Below are 21,939 nucleotides of genomic sequence, written 5' to 3'. Positions count from 1 at the left end.
TTCAGATCAGGGGGGGCATTTCTCCCAATCACGCCTGTCCAGGTATCTCCATTGTTTCCCATGTGAGCATTGAAGTCGCTCAGTAAGACTATGGAGTCGGTAGGCGGCAATCTGGCGAAGGCCAAATACTCTGAACTTCTGTTTGGTGCATAAGCATAGACAATAGCAAGGGGCTGTGGACGGGGGACCATGCACATGGTGGGCACCATTTTGTCTCCGGAGGACCTCCCCTGACCAGTGGGCGCGATTTTGAGTTGAGCGCGGGAGCGCGCGGAGGAGGTGCGAATAGTGACGGAGCTGCAGGAAGCTGCTCCTCATCTGGCATGGGAGGCTTGCACAAGATTCTTCCAGAGGGAGCGGATGGGGGACGAGACACCCTACACCTTCCAGGCACTGCTGCTGGTGCTGGGACACACCCACTTTGGGTGAGGGGGTGCTCAAACTCGAGTCACGGAAAGGCTGTGAGAGCTGGAAAGAAAGCTGAGGGTTGCCCTGCCCTCCGCCGTCGGCACATAAATTTAATCCTCAACAGTGGCCCGGAAGATACAAGTCTTCGAGGAGAAGCAGCAGGGGCCAAGGTGGGAGGCCACGACATGGAGCATGGAAGATATTATGGTGGCAGTGGGGGGCCGGGGGACGCAAGCAAGATCATCCCCGCGGGAGGACCCGGTAGCAGCTCCCTCTGCCCTGGGGACCCACGCCCATGTGCTTCATGTGTGGTCGATCCGGCCACATCGCTGCGGAGTGTCGGGGTGAGGAGTGACCACCAGCGGAGTCACCCGCGCCCTCTGGCCCGCCGGCAAAGTCAACTCAAGCCCGCTGGACCCGGGTCCCTGAGACCTACCGAGACCACCAAGTGCGAGGTCTCGGGGACCGGATCCGAACGGGGGCTGCCGAGCGGTGAGGGGCCACACCCTTTGAGCCGAGGACTCCATCTTCATCGTCTCTTGGCCCTCTGAGTTCCAGAGGTGCAAGACCCGGCTGAGATGGGGGTGACCGGCGCCATGGACCGGGTCATGTGAGCTATGTCCCGGTATGGGGGGACTCTCCCTTGTACTGGGAAGGGATCCGATGGAAAGGGGGTATTTGGGCTAAGGGCCTGGGTTAAAGGGACATTTAAAAGGTGTGTCGATTGCGAGGGGGCGCCGCGCTGTGTGAGGTGTCGCCGATTCGTGGATGGGGGGGCCCTGTGGAAGATGTTGCTGGTTCACGAGGTTGGGGGCGTTGTGTTAGGGTGATGTTGGTTTGTTTATCGGGGGGCACCGGGGGGTAGCGAGATGTGTTGTTGATTTGCGGGGGATGCCGCGGTTGTAACGGGTTTGTAGAGAAGTTTTTTTTCTTTTTTTTCATTGATGTTAAGACTGTTCCTCGAAGTAAGGGAGTTGCCCTGCCTGCCTACCGGTTGCGGCTGCTGTATTGAAAGCTGGCTGTTGTTTTACGGGGGGGGGGGGGGGGGGGTGATGTAGTGACACAGCACTCACTGTTGTACAACAGCTGCAACTGCAGGTAGACACTTAGCGCACGCGCTGTTCAGCATATACACGGGTGTGCCGGCAGGGCGGAGGAACTGGGGCAAGGGTCACAATAGACCTTGTGGGGAGGCCGCTGGAACCCTCTGGTGGGTTCGAGAAGGGAGGCGCGGCTAGGGCGGAGCCAAGCCGCACCGAGAGGAATAAAAGCAGCGGAGAGTGAGAGCTCCGGGCTGACGGTTCTGGGAGTGGACTCATCTTGTCGTCGCCGTCGTCGTCGCCACCTTCATCGATGCCGCCTTCGCCCAATCATTGCGCGGCCAGACAGTTCTTGGCTGTCTCGGTCGGTGCAACGCGGATGGGGTCGTGTCTGGGCTGGGGCATACGGCAGTGTGGTCGTGAGAGAGGGGCCCGGAGTTGGTGATGTGAACATAATAAAGGAAAGACGGTGCATCCTGCGACTACCTCGTCTCCAACTGAGTGTGTGTGTGCAACGCACGCCACCCGCACACACACACAAGCCTCGAGTAGAAGGCAGAAGAGACCTACGACACTACACAGTAGTAATGATTTCATGGCACCGCGCCATAGTGTCGATGGAATTATATTGACGGGAGTGTTGTCGCTTTCGCCAGCTGCACAGATATAAGACGTTTGCAGCAAATTTAACGCTGCCCATCCGACCCGCGTGCCCTCGCGATGTTTGCTGCTTCCCCATGGGAATTGGTAAGGGTGCGGCTGCAACGATGAGCAGCATGTTTGCGGCGGGTAAGAGATTTAAATGTGGCGGCGTGTGTCTGTGTGTATGTATGCATGCACGCGTGTGCGAGGCAAGTGCCTGATTGCCTCTAATTATGACTCGACGAACACGTGCGCACACGACGGTTGTGAAAGGTTACAGAAGCTCTCGCGTGCTGGGCAAACGGCCAAGCTGTAAGCAGATACCCATGCTGCAATGACACCACGTACTCATCGTGTGAGCAGCGTCTTGTTTTTCGTGTCTCTGGGCTCACATGCCGTACCAAACTAAAGTACGCATAGTTCGCGCGTTCTGCTCCGTGTCAAAATCGGTCATGGCGAGACAGAGCTGGTTGGGGTGTGGTTCTCACACCACCCTGCACAATGTATCCCTTGACATCAGAGGTCGCAAACGGGTTTTGATTCCTTACCCGTACCCGTAACCCGGCCGCACCAGGGTCGCAAACGGCTACCCGTACCCGGCCGGGTACGGGTAGCCAGGTATCGGGTAGGGTACGAGGATCGGGTACCCGGTTGCGACCTCTGCTTGACATCCTTCACGAAGCGGCCGTTTGCTAAACAGCACTTAGGTTCAGCAATGAAACCGTGCGAAATAGCGTGGGAGGTGGGGTGGCTGGTGGCATCTGCGCCTTATGTGTGCGGACGTGCGTAAACTACCGAAGCTTCGGGCTGAATGAGAGGGAGACCCCGGCAATCCCAGCTGATTCAGGGTAACGGGTGGTCGTCCCCCTCCCCTCCCCTCCCCCCGTCTCGCTACTAAAGCCCCCGGGCCGCGGGGTGAGCCGCGGACGGCACGTGAGAGGAGCGCGCACGTGTTTCGGGGTGGATTTGCCTCCTCCTCGCTCTTGTGCCACCACTGATGAGCGAATAAGCCGCTTCACAGCCGAGCGTGCCCGGAGTTGTTTGGAACTCTCGCGGATTAATTTTTTTTCTTCACGTCACCGTTTCACTGAATCAATGTTATTTCGCCCGAGATGTTCCACCACCGCGTTATTTTCCACGCTTCATCATGTGCTATGAAACTACTCGACGTCATTCTTAAGAAATGTATTGTTAAGAAATTGTTACACGCTTTTAAACGAGAGTTATTTTTGTCGTGATGTGTATTGTATAAACTTGAGCTTGCAAAAATACATTGGGTGTGTTTATTGGCTTAAGTGCTGTTTAGTTATTGAACCATTTGCGGGACCCCGGGGTCCCAAATAAACGGAATTCAAAACCGTAATTAATTTGTTTTTGGCGACTCCGTCCCACCGCGAACATAAACTCCGGGACCCACCAGAAATCAATCCTCACGTTCTTCACCAAGCACCCGTCGTTGCCAAAATTTGCCGGAGTCATAAACAAGACTTTTAAACCTCGATCAGCGCATCGTGTAGAGCTCGTCGAGAGGAATAGATTGCCGTATAGTTCGCCTTCAAGAGACATAAAATAACGTCGTAACGCAGTTTATGCAAGAGCCGGGGGCTTGTGGGACCCCGGGGTCCCGCCATAAGCGTTGTGTCTTGACTCTCCAGAGCAACCCCGGACTCACTCCTGAATCAGACCAGAGGCAGAGAAGATTCAACATGAACGAGGGCTTTACTGAACGACTCAGGGGAAGTGGCCCAAAGCCCCAGGGGACCGCGGTCCTTTATAGCTCCTAGCCAAGCTTGACGTAACGTTAGGGACCACGGACAATTACACTCAAACAACGAAACATAACAATAAGGTACATTTTTTTGTATGCGCTTTACATTTGGTGGCTTAATACATTTTTCAGATTGATGCGTTTCATAACGGGGACACGTGAGACGTTGGGTGCACCATACACCGTGCTGCATAGCATTGTTTACTTTTCATACAAGTAATAATATCAGCCCTTCGTCAATCTACTGCTGGGCAAATTCTTCCCCGCACTGTGTAAGTACTGGAGGTTGTTTGACCGTACTTCACCAAGCTAGTCAGTGCGTGTTGGTGAAGGAGGGTGAGGGGGGGGTCGTGGCCAAGACCAGTTCGGAATTGACTTGCCACTGCCATTAGCCACGGTAGGGACTTCATAATCAGAATCTTTATTTATCCTGGAGAAATCCGATGAGCTATGAAGCTCTTTTTCACAGATGTCCAGGGGACTTAAGCTCAGGTCATCGGGGGTCATAGTGCGGTAAGCTTTGCCATCATTTATATTCGAGAGGAAGTTTTGTAAAAATCACTTGGCAAAATAATTGGCTAAACAAATCGTGCTGAGCTCTTCTGGAAATAAATATTCGTAGCATCAGTGACGTTATACTGGGAAAATCATTTAAATGACAATTACATGAGTTCTAATGAAGTGTAAAACATAATGTGTTAATAACGTTTGAGAAAAAAAAACGGTTGGCTACGTACGGTGCGAAAGAAATTTAACATACATACAATAGTAGTTAAAAAAAACGTTTTTACACATCGCTATGTGGGTTAAGACACGGCCATCCGTAACGTGAGAAAACAGCGCAGGCCCTCTGAGTATGCCATCCATGCCTGTCACCTTGAGGCGTGTCTCAAATGCTCACAGCCCTATAATTTGTTTTAACCATATGGTGCACTTAAAAGTGCCATACATCATAATATCATCCTAAAAATCATAGGATCGGAAAACTTACTGAGTAAAAAAAAACATCACAAGGTGACGGTGTTACTCTTACATCTCTGTGAAAGTTAGGGATTTACTTTGACTGTAAAACAATTGCATGGCAATTAAATTAAAATAAATGAGTGTGCTATTTTAGGCTTTTACAAACAACTACATTGTCTCCTTTTTTATGATTCCGCTTTTGTCTCAAATTATATGTGGAGTTTGATGGTTATGCAGTCGTGGTGCTTTTAAAATAAAATTATATTCAGCTACACGTTTAGATGTTCTATTTTTACATTTCAGTCAATAATGACCTAGGTTTACCTTCACCGAATATTTTTTTGTGTCAACTTCGAAAAAAAAGAAACAACGTTTTTGTTTTAAACCAAATAAGGCGATCATTGCAGTGCCAATACCGAAATGATCAAAATGTTTTGCAAGAGTACAATATGTTCATATAAACGTACAAATATAAGACAACTGATTCAGTGTAACAAACGCTGACGTGCATTCCTTGTGATTGATGGTCAAGAATAACGATGGAGGGGCAGTCAAGGAATGGAACGCGTACGATAGGACGTCCACCGGCGAGATGGAGCGATGAAATCAGCAATTGTGTTGGTGATAGATGGATTATTGCACCATGGGATTGTGAGAGATGGTGGCAGTTTGGGGAGGCCTTGATCTGGCAGTGGATTGACAAAGGGCTGTACATCTTTGTTAATTTTATTTTATGAGCCAGGTTATTTGTATTGAGTTTAATGTATTTCATGCTCAGCAGCACATTGGCCACTGAACACAAGTTGATGTGTACGTGCATTTGTTTGTATTGTTTAGTACTGCACAGCATTGTGGCAAGATATTATCACAATGGAATGCAATTGTCTCCATATTTTCGGAAACAGGGCCGTTTTCCAGCATATTGTGTGGCAGGGTGGCATGTGGCAAGGTGGCAGTGTGGCAGGGTGGCATGTGGCAGGGTGGCAGTGTGGCGCATGCATAACACTTGCGCCTCAGCAAGAAGGGCTCTGTTCGATTTCGTCTCTTGGGCACCATGCTGTGTGGAGTTTTATACATTCCTACTGTAGATAAAAAAAAATCCAATGTAAATAGCGTTGACAATATATCATCGCACTGCTGAAAAAATACTGCAGTTGTGATTGTATATAGCAACATCGCTTTCTCCGACAAAAACCTGGCAGGACCCTCTTGAAAAACAGTCATGAGACTCGGTGATGTTTTACTGGGTAAACAAGGGTAAGAATAAGAATGATAAAAATAAACATAAGCTCAGTGTACTTTTAAGTTTTCGATGTGTTAATGAGTATGGGTGTAACGATTCGTCACCCATGACGATGGTTACGCAAATTGTTGCGACGCGCGATTGAAATGCAAAGTGATGATTTTTTTTACATCGTGGTGAATTCAGCGGCCACTAGCAGCTGCAGCGGTGACATGAACTTGGATTGATAAAACTTCGATTCTTGGACACGTGACTCTATATCTTAAGCTTAAGGATGTGTGTCAGTACAGGAATTGACTCATCATTTTCCATTCCACAAGTGACGATGGTGGAGTGGGGTTTGTGTATCTAACATGTTTTGCAATGGAAACTTTTTTCCCCTCCAAAATGTATACGTAGTTTAAAAAAGCAAGTTTTTATTGACACATAATATTAACAAATGCATCGGTTAATAAATCACGAAGTCAATCCTTAGTTATACAGTAGATAACATTTTAAGTGCATTCTCACTCAGTAAAACAATTTGGTAAAACACCGTGTTTTCAATGCACACACTTTTAATTGCACTCAAAAGTAGAAATACATTATTTTGACCCCAGTATGAATCCAATTTGATGTGGGTGACTTGCATAAAACATTTTAAACATATCGAAAGGAAGCCACCCGCTTTTATTCAGCACATCAAATTTGATTAATTGCGGGGTCAAAATAATTTATGTTCTACTTTTTGAGTGCAAATAAAAGTGTTTGCATTGAAAAATTTGTTTTTTTTACCGTGTAAACTGTTGTAACTATTTAACTGCTATTTTATTGTACCAGGTAATGCCCACTAGAGCCATGTAGCTCTTTTTCAGAAGCGACCTCGAAGCGCATGTTTCTAAATGTGGAGGGTAAAGCCAGCTGACCCGAAGATCCCATTCAGTAAAAAAATCCAAAGAACCCAATTTGAATGGGGGAAGGCAGAGATAATCTGGTGACCACATCTCGTAAGGTAAAGGTGCACAGTCCTGCAATTAGTTGATGACACCACGCTTGGTGAGAAGGGTCCTCGACTAATGAGCTCAATAGAGCCTCTCTGGAGGGCATTTGGACGACTCGCTGAGCCCCAGACACCTTAGAAGCGGCGGAAGGAGTTGATGACATCACTAGCGGACAGAAGCGGGTGGGGGGGGATTTAGGAAATTTGCCCCCATTCTTTCAGCTGCCATGATCAATAAATATTTTATAGTGTTTTTGTCACGTCAATCATCAACCCACGAAATGTACTCAAGTTACAGATAACCTCACCCCCAGAAAACTGAACGTAATCTTATTCGCAACACTATTAATATAGTTTTAATAATGTCCAAATATGCTCATAATGCTCTACAATGGTTAGCTAAAGGGAATGCTGTCATATATTTAATAGATGACCCATTGCAGTCAAGAAATAAAAGTGGCACAGAGTGGTCTTTGTTAAATCATTCACTGCGTTTGTCTTTGCTCGGCTGAAGCGTGCTCTGTTTATGCCCTGTAGACACACAAAACTAAATACAGTACATGGAGTTGCATCATAGCCATTAAGGTTTACAGAAGCCTTGAACTGACGGAGTGTATTCCAGAGTGGCTGTTAATGCTTTGATGTGGCAATTGAAACACAATCGGTAATTCGGCACTGCAAAGAAAAACCTCAAGATTAGGGGTTTGAATAAAAACTATGCTACACACACACTCAGGGATGCAATTCGCTTTTGTTTTTTTAAGATCCTCTAGACTCGCCACTGCCTACCTCTCTCCTCTCATCACTCTCGACTCCTCCACACACTCTTCCTTGTCTTGTCTCTGTACTGTTCTCCAACTCACTCTCCGTTTTCATTTAAAACTACTCAGCACTTTCCGATCTCTCCCCTCTCATCTCACTCGACTCTTCTCATGGACTGTCAGCTCCAGCAATCAAGGCCTTCTCTTGAAGTCCCCAAGCAACTTTTGCTTGGTGGGAGGTAACTGCTTCTCCTCTGCTGCTGCCCATGTGATCTGGCATTCCAACAATCTCTGCTATAAAATCCCTGGGCAAGTTAAAGTCCTGGCTCAAGAACTCCCTTTTCTCCTCTGCCAACAACTGATTGTCTCTCTAACTAGAAATATAAAAAAACATTTCATCTTCTTACCGATGATGCTCATGTCCCATAGTATATGGTACGTCATATTGAGATAGATAAACATGAATGATAACAAATTGATAGAATTTTTTTAGAACAAATGTTGGTTATCCAGCCTCGTAATTTATTCTAAGAGCTCCAAATGGGCCCAGTTACAATGCTCATCGGCGTTCCTTTCTGAATCCATTGTGAATGTGTGAAAGAAGTTCAACATGCATACGTGTGTGTGTGTGTTTATATTCGAGCCAGTTTTACATTATAGAAACAAGGAGACACGACACACGAGGATGACGAACTAACAGGCGGCCGCGGTGGCTGCGGTTTTGGTGGTGCTTTGCCAAGTATGCTGGATTAGTACACCCTCTCATGGGTGGGTCAATGAAGTTCATTTCTCTTTAGGGGGGGGGGGACGCTGCGGTGGGGGCAATGAGATGGCGGTGGGGTGGGATTAAGGTTGCTGCCTCTGAGGCTAAGAAAAGTGAATATCGTGGGAAGAAGAATATCTTACATTGCTGGAAGAGGAGAGAAACACATGCTCGTGTATTGTCTTGAGTGGTGTGTATTTACGCAACTGACAAAAACTGGACTTTTAATGCTCCTGGATAACTTCCTCAAAAAGTAGACGATCTTCGGGAAACCAGCACGGGTGACACACATGGATGCGATGTGGGCACAAGTAATATGTATGTCTGTTGAACTTCTTTCGCACCGTACGTAGCATAATATGAGAAACGTGGCCCAGTCTCAAAACTTCTGACCCATTGGCTGTGCTCATTTCAGGGAGCCTGTTATGAACAAACGCTCACTTATACGTAACATTAGGTAAGTGATAGGTAACTTAAACAGGCACAGACCCGATTCAGAAATTGGGTTCATAACCTGAGTTAATAAAAATAAAACATAATAAAATAAATTCTCACGACGTTTCGGCCACAACGCAAGCAGCCGTCCTCAAGTGGAGAACAGGTCTGTCAGACGCTGTCTTCTCGACAGACCTGTTCTCCACCTGAGGACGGCTGCTTGCGTTGTGGCCGAAACGTCGTGATAATTTATTTTATTATGTTTTATTTGTATTATTTTATTATTTCCATTCTATGTGACTTTACCGAAAAAACCAAGAAGATGAATCCCTGCAGTCACGAAAGCTTTAAATCGAAAGGTATTCTCAATACACCAACCAAACCTGGAAAACAGTCTTGGAAGACATTAAAATCCCTTGCTGATCATCGCCAGAGCTGATGTCTAGGAGGCAAGTCATCAGCAGGGGTTTCATTGAGGCAGTGTGAACAAGATTCGGTCAGAATCAAGTTAGTTCATTTCACGAAAGGTCACCTGTCAGGGTATTCTTACAGCCCTCTGTCAACCCACAACTGAATTAGGGCCTCCCCATGCCGTGTCATATGGGTTGTTTGATTATGCTTCGGTCACAGTTCCTAGGATCACTGTTACATTGCTGTTATGGCTTTATTTTGGTGATTTCGAAAAGTTTTTTGGTTAGGCTGTTTGTTTGTTGTAGTATGGAGTTAGACTGATGGCCTAAATCTAAGTTGTCTTGTGATTGTTCTTGTTTGACTTGCATCCCACTGGGATTTTTGCACACAGCGTTGGTGTGCGGTGCTTTTTCTGGAATATTTAGCAGTTTTTTCCCTGGATTTTCTGTTTGCACATAGTCGCATAGTCACTTTAAGATGTTTTCTTGTTCGTGTATTTGTCTTTTGTTTGTTGCGGTTGCACCCGATTCAAGAGCCGAATGGCTCACAGGGCTATACCTAATAAATGAAACTGAAACCGAAACTCAGCGCTGGTATGATAAGCCTCAGCCGATATGACTCATCAGTGGTATACGCTAGTGCAGTAAGCAAACTTCCATGCCACTGCTCCACTCTGTGAATTGATATCCCGATTCAAGTGGAACTCGCAGCATTTGTTGAGTGCAGTGACAACTGTGGACCTATCTATGCTACCCCCCTAGCATCATCTGTGTTTCCGCGACAGCAGGTGGAGCCTTTTTCCGCTTCCTAAACCCTTGGTAATGCCTTCAGCAGAGTATAAAGTACCAGGGCACGGATTATAAAATGCAATGAACACGCTCGAGTGCATGCAAATGCGTTGGCATAATGGAGGACGTATGTTTGTTGAACCTCTTTTGCACCGTACATAGCCAACCGTGTTAATCGGAGGTTGCTTTGTCATAGCTCCCCTCAAAAAATGTCTCGTTATGATGAAATCACTTGCTCTGCACACTTCCACGAGTTCGTTACTCTCTCTTACTGTGTGCTTATTTGAAAGGCGGTGGTTTCTCAATCCCATGTAATTACCATTTGTCAATTTTCACTCACGTTACAAAATAGTTTAACTGCCGAGAAACGTTGTTGATGATGTGCATGTGAACCGTTTTGCAATATTGGACGTTGTTTCAATGTGCCATGCTTTGCTATGGCTGGAGGCCATGTGTGTTCACTCAAAGATGCAGAAAAAACCCTCTTTTTAACTCAAGTATCCTGACACTTTATATTAATAATGTAAATAGTTACATAACTACTACGTTTCGATCGTAACACAAGCGATTGTCATCAGATGGGGGGAAAAAAAGAAATGTCGTAGTTTTTTGTTATTTTTTTGAACCTATCTACGTGACTTTACCGAAAGACCCAAACAATATGAATTCCTGCAGTCACGAAAGCCTTAAGTCAAGAGTTACATAACTATTACCTTTTCACACCACATTCAACGATTAAACAAAAAAGACCACATTCCAATTATGACAAAAAAAAACGATATTGGGAACATGCTGTGACAATGCTTCATATTTGATTTTTGGGTCAGATCGCCATGTAAGTATAACGTGTGTGGACCCAACACAGCCAGTGACGCGGTTAACCGTTGGCTTGACCATCTAAACGTGAAATTGTAGTCCTTGCTCTGCATCTACATCGGCCATACGATAGAAGAAGACACGCCAAATAAAAAGAGTTGCCACGTGATGAACACACGTGGTCAATGTATTACCGCTTCAACAGAACCTACATGGATCGCTCTCCAACGCGGTTCATCACGTGACAATTTTTTTTATATCGCCTCTGTCGGGTGGAGGAGGGTGTACGAAACACATTACACTTACACGGAGATCTGACCCAAAATTCAACTCTCAATCGTTAATTCTAGATTTGAAGCTTTCGTGACTGCAAGGATTCATACTCTTAGGTTTTTTCGTTAAAGTCACGTAGGTAAAAAATAAAATTAAAATTAATAAAAGTAATCATAGAAATACAATAAAATAATAAATCACGACGTTTCGGAGGCAACACAAGTCTCCGTCATCAGGTGGGACCGTCACAGCTAGATTTACTGTATAAAGTGAGGCAAAAAATCGGTACATTCGTCGCAAAAGCTTCCTACGCTACGTGTTAAACCCGCCGACGAAACGAATTCCGCATGAAAAGTCACGTAGAAGGGAAATAATAAAAGAATAAAAATAAAACATTATTTTATGATGTTTTATTTTTATTATTTTATTATTTCCCTTCTACGTGACTTTACCGAAAGAACCAAGAAGATGAATCCCTGCAGTCACGAAAGCTTTAAATCGAAATTTGAATTCCGCAAGCTAACACAACACATTCTAATATTTAACCAAGCAGTGTGCACTATGAAGCCGATGCAGGGCGTGGGTGGGGCGGTATTGTTGGGGTGACGGCGGGGGCGGCGGGCGGGCGGGCGAGGGGGGGGCTCTCTGGTTGAGCCAAGGGGGTGGAGGGTGAGGTGTGGATGTCCCCGACACTCCTCACGTGCGGATGTCCCCGACGCTCCTCACGTGCGCGTGAGCACCGCACGTGCTCGGTCCGCACGTGCGCCGGGCGATGGAGGAGATTAATCCGCGCGCCTGGGCGTCGCCCAATATAGCCGCGCTTACCGCTTCCGCGCGCGCGCTCCCTCCCTCCCTCCGGGGCGAGGGTTTTTTTTTTTAAACCACGACCACGCACTAGGGCATTGCTCTGTATTTTTCGCTCCTAAATCGATCGCCCCTTAAACTCTCGGTTTCCATGCCTCCCACCCAGTGACCCAGTTAAGCGGTCCTTATTTACCCGCCAGGCACCGGCTGTGCATTTGGAAATTAGCGTTCATGCACGCGTCAGATGGATTGGTAAATATGGAAAGCTTTGACTCTTTAGGGAGGACAGGGGCTTGAGAGGACTTTAGGCCTCCGCCGTTTGATCGTTGGTGACCTAAATAGAGCCAGAAAAAGAACGTTTTCCCCAAATGTGGAAAGCGAGACACTGCGTTTGGTCAAAGCCACTTAAATTACCGCAGCGCCCTTGAGATCACAAATTGTATTCCCTGTGCTAATTAGTCGTTCTTTATGAGTCACTGGTACAGAACCTCTCCGCGTTGGCAGCATTCACTGCGAATGCAAATTACAAAATGCAGGGATGACATGAAAGTGAAGTGTCCTCTGCTCTTCGCCCAGCTTGAGATCTAACGATTCCTGCTTTTTTTCCTCTTCTTGGTTCTTTCGGTAAAGTCACGTAGAAGGGAGGTAATAAAATAATACAAATAAAACGTAATAAAATAATTCTCACGACGTTTCGGCCACAACGCAAGCAGCCGTCTTCAGGTGAAGAAACAGGTCTGTCGAGAAGTCTCATTCAGACGCTGTCTTCTCGACAGACCTGTTTCTTCACCTGAGGACGGCTGCTTGCGTTGTGGCCGAAACGTCGTGAGAATTATTTTATTATGTTTTATTTTTATTATTTTATTACTTCCCGTCTACGTGACTTTACCGAAAGAACCAAGAAGATGAATCCCTGCAGTCACGAAAGCTTTAAATCGAGATTCCTGCTTTCTCTGTCCTCCTAAGCAGAACAAGCCTTGTGTGTGCGTGACAGTGAATCAGAATCGTTGTAAACGCACAAACGGGTAAAGGAACACATCATCTGCCAAGGGTGGCTCAATTCCATCAGAGAGGAGTGCCCTAAGGATTTACGGCGTGTTAGTCCGTGCCGGTGCAGGCCGGTACACGCACAATTATTAGACTTCATGAGCCAACAATGAACGCTAATTGGAGGCGCGTGCAAATGGTAATAATTAAGAATTCACGTGCGCATACCACAGTGGTGGAGTAAGGTTGGCTACACCTCCCGCACCGAGGGGACACATTCTAGCAGTTATATTGGAGTTTGTTTCTTTTACTGGTAGGAACCTCCTGGTTACACCAGCCCACATGGGATTATTGTGTCCGTCCGTCGTGCAGGGAGGGGATGGGTGGGGAGGGGCTGGGTGAGGAGGGGCTGGGTGGGGAGGGTGGGGAGGGGCTGGGTGGGGAGGGGAGGGGCTGGGTGAGGGGTGGGTGGGGGTGGGAGGGGTGGGGTGGGGCTGGGTGGGAGGGGCTGGTCACCCCGTGGTGCCCTTATAAAACTCAACGTTTAACCTACTCACGCCGGCTTGTGCCCGCCCTCACAGTCGGCCATATTTGCGGAATACACCACGCCGCCGTTGACCCCGGCCATTGACCGAGCAACCCAACGTTCCTACCAGCTCCCTTCGCAGGAGGAATGTGTTTGAGTGTCTTGAATTGATGGTCTCAGCCTGGTCACCAATGGCTGCATAACACACAAAAAACCCACCATCATTTTAAATGCCTTTTTTTCTCTCTCTCTCTCTCACTTGATTTGGCTTTTTCCAGCTCTGAGAATAATATTGTTTGATTTGATCGACATGCAACAGAGAGTCTTCGCAAGACTAAATGCTCTCGTGCCGCGAGTGTCGCTCGCGCCTATTGCAGTGACTCCCTCTGGTGTCCTTCTCCGGCACAGTGATCTGCATCGTATGGGGAAACAGACGGATACTGAATTGCTTATTTTGTCGGATTGCATTTATTTGCACGTTCCTTCACACAGTGATTACTTGCTGTGTATATACATAGTTGGGACATTTTGGCTTACGTGGGTGCCAGCTCGGCGGAGCGGTAACACCCGTGCCTCTTAGCAAGAAGGACCTGGGTTTCATACCTGAGTGAGTCGGGCGCCGTCCTGTGTGGAGCTGGCGTGCTCTCGCCCTGTTATGCTGCATGGGTTTACTCAAATATCTCTGGGTTCGTTCCGTCGTCAACAAGAACCCCACGCGGTATCGGCCAAGCATCCCAATTGCTCAATTGGGATTACCCATTGCAACAATGCCCCCCTACTGCAACAAAAAAAAACATGGCAGGAGCCTCCCGACTTAAAGAGTCTTGAGAATTCCTGGGCAAGCAGGTATCGTAGTAATCATAAGAAATGGCGATGGTCCCTCAGTGCAGGGACTGTAGTGAGCTAAATTTCGATTGAAAGCTTTCGTGACTGCAGGGATTCATCTTCTTGGTTCTTTCGGTAAAGTCACGTAGAATGGAAATAATAAAATAATAAAAATAAAACATAATAAAATAATTCTCACGACGTTTCGGCCACAACGCAAGCAGCCGTCCTCAGGTGGAGAACAGGTCTGTCGAGAAGACAGAGTCTGAATGACATTTATTATTATTTTATTATTTCCATTCTACGTGACTTTACCGAAAGAACCAAGAAGATGTAGTGAGCTAGTTAGGGCCACCAACAGTTGCGTAACGAGCGTGGGGGCAGGAAGGGGGTACCTTGCCCCTCTCCCTGGTGGCCAAAGCTCCGAGTTGGGGCGCCCTTGACAACCACCATGAGATGTTTTAAAAAAAAGTGTAAAGGAACAAAAGGTATTTAAAACGCGGTTTAAATATATATTTTTAATGACGTTGTTTTCCTTTACGTTCCACATTTTATTTTAAATTAATTCAAATCAAATCTTGGAGCCCCACGTGACCGATTGCCGCACCCCCTGAGTTGATAATGTAGATACGTCACTGGTTACTAATCACAAAATGTTGGGTTTAGAACTAGATTTGGCCCAGCACTGTGATATCGATTATAAAAAGAAAACACACCCTGGACTTGGCAATACTGGAATGTAGTTGAACTTGAACTTTGTAGAGGTTGGTAGTTGTAGTCAATGTGGGGATAACTTCTTTTCTTTGGTTTATTTTGATACAGTGCAGAGGAAGTCCGAATTTGGTGTGTTCCCATCATTTAGTAATGTGACTGTGACATTGAGTTGAGGCACCGGTGGGACAACGTAACCTTCTCAAGCACCTACACTACAGAATGCTGCTATTCTCCAGAGGCATTGTGAGATGTGTGTGTGGGGGGGCGGGGGGGGGGTTGCTAGGTTTTAAGTAGTCTACCATGTCAGGAGGTAAGGTTGTTTTATAATTGGACCACATAGTTCGTCGTTTATGAAATGTGTGCAGCAGTTTTTAAACGTTTTGTCAGTCCACAGATATTGTTAAGCAGAGTCGACTATATAATTATATATACTTGCGTGTGATAGGACGGAGAATGACAAAAGGTTGAATTGGGAGATAAGATACCGCTGGAGCAGCCGCTACAATACCGTCTGCTCCACTGTTCTTGTGAATTGGATAAAAGTAGTTTCATTACGCGCCATTTACGTGCGGTGCATGATTCCACTGCAGATAACCCTGACACATATATATACACACACACAGAGCCACATGCGTTATGATGAACACTTCGACAATGATCCAGTAAACTCTGCAACGTTGAGCCAACGTTGACATGTTGTTGGAGCTCATGGCCTAACGTTTGCATGCGGTTGGAGCTGTTGGCACATCGTTGGCATGTGGTTGAAATCGACGTGTGGTTGGAATGTGTTCCCAATATTGGCCCAACGTTGGCCCAACAATGATCCGTCTTTACTGGGTGCACTGTGCAATAAAAATTAAGTGGGTTATGAGCATCATGCCACATTGCAGTTGGTGCCTATTCACACAGTGCTGTGGCCCTTATTTGTCATGAGACCTTCACTCAAATCAAATGCTATGAATTGGTGTTACGAACAAATGTAGACAGGCTGAGGGTCGGATATAATTATCTTAACCATCTAAGTCATGTAGCAGCAGGCCCAATTCGCAACCCCATTTATTTCCTTTGAGCCAGTATTCATTACTATGATCAGGACACACAAAGTAAGGCAATTTGGAATTGCAAATGAGCACTACTCATAAACCTCAACGTAGCAAAGGTGCAGCCCTGCAATTGCTTACTCACACCACTGCCGGCGGAATGGTCTCCACTGGAGGGAGAGCTCGAGAGGGGGTATTGGTCTACTCTTCTATGCCCACCAGATATTTCAGAAGAGGTCGTTTAAATGTACACATGTAAAACAAAACAATTAAGTATAAATTAAGCAGTGGCTCTGAACGTGCGACTTTGTATGGCTGTGTGAAGCTCTCGTTCCTGTTCCTGGAAGGATCTGCTCCACAGTTTATCTATCACTGCATCACTGCTAATGTCGAATTTGCTCAAATATATTCACGTGGTCACTTTCGACAAGAGGACCATAAAGCAACTTCTTCAGGAAGTGACGACGAGAGTTTTACATGCGCACAAATTGCTGAGTGCATTGTACACTTGTTTGGAACAACAGCACCCATGGAATGCAGATTCGAATTACATCCCATGCACTCGCATTCGCTGAGCACATGTGCATAATGCGACGGGCAATTTCTTGGCAAATTGACGGCACGGGAATATAATGTTCACATTAAATTTGCACTGAGTGGAATTGCCTTGCCTCTGCAATATTTTATAGGCGTTTTAGTGGCTCTCCCTTTCAGGTGAAGTAAATGTCTATAATCACTTCGGTGTGTGTGTGCGCCCATGCGTGTGTGTGCGTGTCATGCTGTGTGGAAGCTACCAGGCCCATCGCTCCATACGAAACTCCGTGTCTTCTCGACTGCAATTATGCCCTCCCTTTTATACGCTTGTGAAATGTGGAGTCCTTTAAATGAATATTTATGCTGGTTTGAAACATTCAGGCTGAGCTGCCTATGATCCATCCTGGGTTTAATTAGGCTGGATTGTGTAAGGAGCTCACAGATTCTTGAAAGATCTCTTACAGTCACATCAGTGAGCTCCTCCAGCAGGTGAGGCTGCGTTGGCTGGGTCATGTAGCGCACATATCCAGCCACTGCATGCCTAAGCAGCTTCTGTTTGGCCATATAAAGGGGGCTAAATGGGCACGGCATGGGCTAAAGGGAGATGGGGCTGATGTGGTACAGAAGGTTGTGGAGCTGATTGGACTTGCCGATGACAAGTACAAGCGGTGTCAAGGTCGGCCTCTGTGGAGGAGGCTCGTGAAGGACACTACTGGGTAATTGGAGGCAGTGGCCCTCCAGTAACAACGGAGAGCGGAGGAGCGACGCTCGTGTTGAGCAGAGCACCGGGCGGCAAAAACGCAGAAATATGTCACAGTGGGAGCACAGGTGGTGCATCTGCCAGTCATCTCATGCAGTCAACCCTTTGGTACCTGGGTCTGTCCCGTGACGTCCTGTTAGCGAGCATTTGATAATTCACGTGGCTTCACGGTGCATCTAGCCTGGCACAAGCACTGTGGTGACATCACCACTACTTAGTGGCAAATGGCAATTGTTATTGTTATTATATGTGTGTAATCCATGTACTGTGTGTGTAATGTACATATTGTTAATATATTTGGTTTGCTTTACAGATCCTTCCAGTGAAAAAGTCAAGATGAACATCTTCACCATGAAACCAAATTCAAAAGTGGTGGTGGACATTCCAAAATCCTCAGGGAAAAGAATTCTTCCAAAAAAGTTGTAGAGAGCATTCGAGATAATCGCAGTATGCACAAGGACAACTGAAGAAAGTCTGAAACATATCTACAAAATAAAATATTTAGCAGATAAAAAAGATTTTTCAAAGCATTTTTGAGGGAATTTATTTTTCTAATGGTGTTCAAAAACATTTCCAACATAGACACGCAGTTCGAATACACGTTGAACAGCTTTGAATTTCACGTGATTAGTTTCAAGCATTCCCATAAAGTTTTGAAGAAAAGTAAATATCACGCTCTGTGCCAAAAGATCCAGAGGGCATTGAAAAAAAAGCACCAGTAAGCTTCGAGCACGAGTGAACGCCTTCGACGAATTGCAAAGGGGCTTTGATGATTCCTTACGAAGCGAACACATGGACATCCACAGCCGCCTTCCATTGATGACGTTTCAGTTTCTGCACCATGCGTCACCGATAGAGCCGTCGGTCCGTGGTTCCTTGGTGTTTTGCGAGCAGTGACCGCCTGTGAAAAATCGCCCTTCCCACCCTCGCCGGAGTAGGCCCGGGCACCGAGCATCATTCTCCCTTTGCGTTTAATGTTCGGCGTGGACGATGGCGTAACGGACGGCAGGAACGATGTCATGGCCAAACGAAAGAAGGGAAGTCATCAAGAGTGAGCGCCCTCATCCCTTGCTCTGCACCGTCTCTACAACAATGCATTGTTACGTCACTCAACAGCAACCGTCATCATTAGCCGCGATCGACCTACTGTTTAGTGAAGGTCTCCCCCAGAGCCGTCACCATGTCCTCATTATCCCATGATGGAATAATTCAACTAGTACCTTCTCTCACGAGCGGATTTAATCACTCTGTTTTTGATGGACGAAGTCTTCGATGGGTTCCATTCCTTGGCTGCCACCCCTGCCTTATTATTGACCATCGGCCACCACAACATAATTCTTTATTGTTAAAATGTGTGTACATGCATAACATTCCCAATGTGTATGTGTATTTATGCATTCATTAGTTTATTTGTAGGTAGCAGAGACACGCATTTATTTGCACGTCGCATATACATACGCACGGCGTGTCGTTTATGCAGTTTTTTTTTACGAGGGGTGCACCAAATAGCACTCTTTTATCAAATATCAAATGCATAATTAAGTATTCAGCCGGATTTTAACTTGAAGCTGAATGATAATTCGAAATCTTTTTCATCAGTCATTACACTGGCAAGCGCCATCAATGAATTAGACTAATGTACGGTTGGGGTTGCAGTCACGCAGCCGTTGCTCCATTCCTTACCTCCCATGATCCCCCTCCTCTCTCACCTTAACTCGCTGCATCTGTGTCACCTGACGCACATCTAACTTTCTCCCTTCCCTCTCGCTGACCTCTCTCACCATGCATCCAAATTGTAGAAACGGTATTCATTTTCCCAATTCAATTTCCATAAAATATCTTCGAATGTTGCTGTGAAAAGCCTCGGTGAGAGTATTTATCCTCGCCTTACTTGTGACTTCATGCAGCTGGCTCCATCTTCATAAATGCATTTGGTTATTCCTATATATTTTATTTGTATTTATTTGCAAGAGCAAGGGTGGATGCATCATTTTCCACTGAATAAAACATTCCTGTTTATAGACTACAAAAGGCAGCTACAATTGTATTCGGCATTCATTTTCCAATTTTAGAATGTGTGCGGTTAATGGTAGAATTGAAACAGAATTGATAAAAAATGTTTTGCTGAAATTCAGCTCAATTCAAAAGCGGATATAATATTTGGTGCATGCTTAATTATTATAATATTTAAATGCAACTATTATTGTGCTGATAAAATATATACGTTGTTAGAATATAACCAAAATGTGTTCCACCATCCAGAACGTCCCTCTGTGTGATGACACACTAAGCCATTTAATTCTGATCATGGTGTACCATAAGTCTGTGATGGGTTTAACACTGTTGATATATAAACACATGAACGTGCGTATGCATATTTGGCTTCACGACTGTTTCCACCATTTCAGAATGTATCCTACAGAACACTTTGGCTGCAATGTTAACCACTAATCACAAAATTGTGTTCAACATAAACCAAATTACTAACGGTAGATATTTGCATACACGTTCAATTGGACTTATGTTGATATGTATATATGAGCGAGCTGTTCCCGAAGGCTTATGTCTAATGTTCTCTGGTAAAAACATGTTGATATACGTTCGTGGGAACGTCATGAACATTTGGATATTTCAAATTATCCGTGTCCCTTCCTTGCACTTGTGCCAGCATGGAGCCAGGGCCAGCTTTACAACGGCATGAAAGGCTGTGACTGCCCTCGAATCGTTTTTGGAACAGCATCGTGCACTACAGCAGCGTCATTAACAAAAATGTGTTTGCTATGCAGGCCATTGTTCAAGAGTGGAAGTAGAGTGGATGCGGCAGCACGGTGCAAATGCTCTTTTGGTGTTTCGAGGCTCGTGCCGCGCAGCGTGGATGGCTTTGTACCGTGCAGATTTCATGACATTCTCGCCAAATTCTGACTTTCAGAAATTGTATTTATTATGTTTAACACGTAGGCTTTCGCGACCAATATTATTCATAATATTTTTTTGTGGTTAGATCGCGTAAATTTAAATGTGCCGTTAACCCACTGCTACCCGACACAGCCAATTAGTTAGGTTTGTCAAGTAAACAAAAATGCCAATAAGTTACTATTAGAATAGGTTTCCCCCCATTTTTTTCTGGCAGCAAAACAGGTGTTAAGATGTTAAAACACCAAACTGAAATCTTTTACAAGGAATCATGTCTGCTCTAACACCTTTTGAGACGAGGCTCCAAAGAAAGCTGTCTCTGGTGTGGACCAATCGTTTTTTGTTTGCATTCTGACCACAAGTATTGTGGTAAATGCAGACATGATTCCTCGTAAAAGGTCTCAGTTTGGTGTTCTAACATCTCAACACCTGTTTTGTTGCCAGAAAAAATGGGAAAACCTATTCTCATTTTGGTACTGGCAAAGGAGGCCCCGTGAAATTAGTTACTAGTTCAGCACACCGGTGTGTTGGAGAGTAAACCCACAACATTAATTTTTTCACAATTTCAATATAGGTGGCGTTGCTTCTGGGGCATATATCCCACACGTTTATAAAAGCTGTAATGTAGCATGAATTTCTATTTTACCTGGCTACAGGGGCCCGGGAGGCTTAGATGAAACGGGACGCAGAGATGAAAGAACGAGAGCCAAACGGTGAGACGCTCACGCACCGCACGTCATCGCACCGACCCACGGACGGGTACAGCGGTTCGCCCAGCACGTGGCCGCGGAGTGCTGCGCTGCTCATCCATGTGGCTTTTTAAGAGGGGCGGGTACAATCCACCTCGTCACATCGGCTAATTTCATTGTCACCTTTGTTGACATTTTTCACCGGGTGAGAAATGTATCGCAACTCATCGTCTGTTGTTGGTTGTTGCATGCTTGCCCCCTCCCCCACCAGGAGAACACGTTACGTATTTATTTTGTTGATATTTTTTGGACGTTTAAGATTCAAGCTCATCAGCATCATCAAAGTCTTAATCAGCCACGATCAATACACTGCTGGATGACTTCCCCAAGCCGTAGCCTGTTATGGAACTAGCTCCTGCACACACATTGATTCCATCACTCCATCTCCACAGCGAACGCTTCCTCTTGGGCGTGTTCCCTGGTTTTTGGTTTTCCACTCAATCGTTGCATCAACGTGCAATTGCACACAGTACTGTTGTAGAATTATTTTATAATTGGGTAATTGATGAATTTACAATTGAAAGTTGATCCAGTAATGCCAATGGAGACCTCACCCTCGTTGTCACAGTGCCAGTTGTATTATACGAGTGGTTCAGAATGCCCGTCTGTACATTGACAAAATCTGCTCACCAAAAGTTAGCGCTTTAAAGAACCCCCTCCCCCCCACCCACACACCGTTTTCTTGATAATTGTCCCATGTATATATCCACGGTCAAGTTTGTGTCCTCGATGGATCTTCTCACAGCTCAGCTCAAGGGGTGCCTGGCTCCCAGCAAGTCATTTAGCCGGGGGGTGGC

The 21,939-nt window shown here is 45.8% G+C and overlaps 1 protein-coding gene across 2 annotated transcripts in view; it reads left to right on the top strand.

The window, feature by feature from the left end:
- The window catches only part of LOC144936139 (uncharacterized), a 55,137-nt gene that overhangs the window by 16,008 nt on the left and 17,190 nt on the right, over positions 1-21,939 (top strand). For both annotated transcript variants that reach the window (XM_078863034.1, XM_078863035.1), the window contains exons 2-3: positions 17,794-18,531; positions 21,050-21,106. In XM_078863034.1, coding sequence (XP_078719160.1) covers positions 18,455-18,531; positions 21,050-21,106 — 134 coding nt within the window. In that variant the 5' untranslated portion in view covers positions 17,794-18,454. The remainder of the gene's footprint in view (positions 1-17,793; positions 18,532-21,049; positions 21,107-21,939) is intronic.

This window comes from Lampetra fluviatilis, chromosome 15 (assembly GCF_964198595.1).
Source record: "Lampetra fluviatilis chromosome 15, kcLamFluv1.1, whole genome shotgun sequence".
NCBI classification, from domain to species: Eukaryota; Metazoa; Chordata; class Hyperoartia; order Petromyzontiformes; family Petromyzontidae; genus Lampetra; species Lampetra fluviatilis.
Note: the sequence above shows the minus strand (reverse complement) of the source record. Positions and strands in the feature narration are given on the sequence as shown.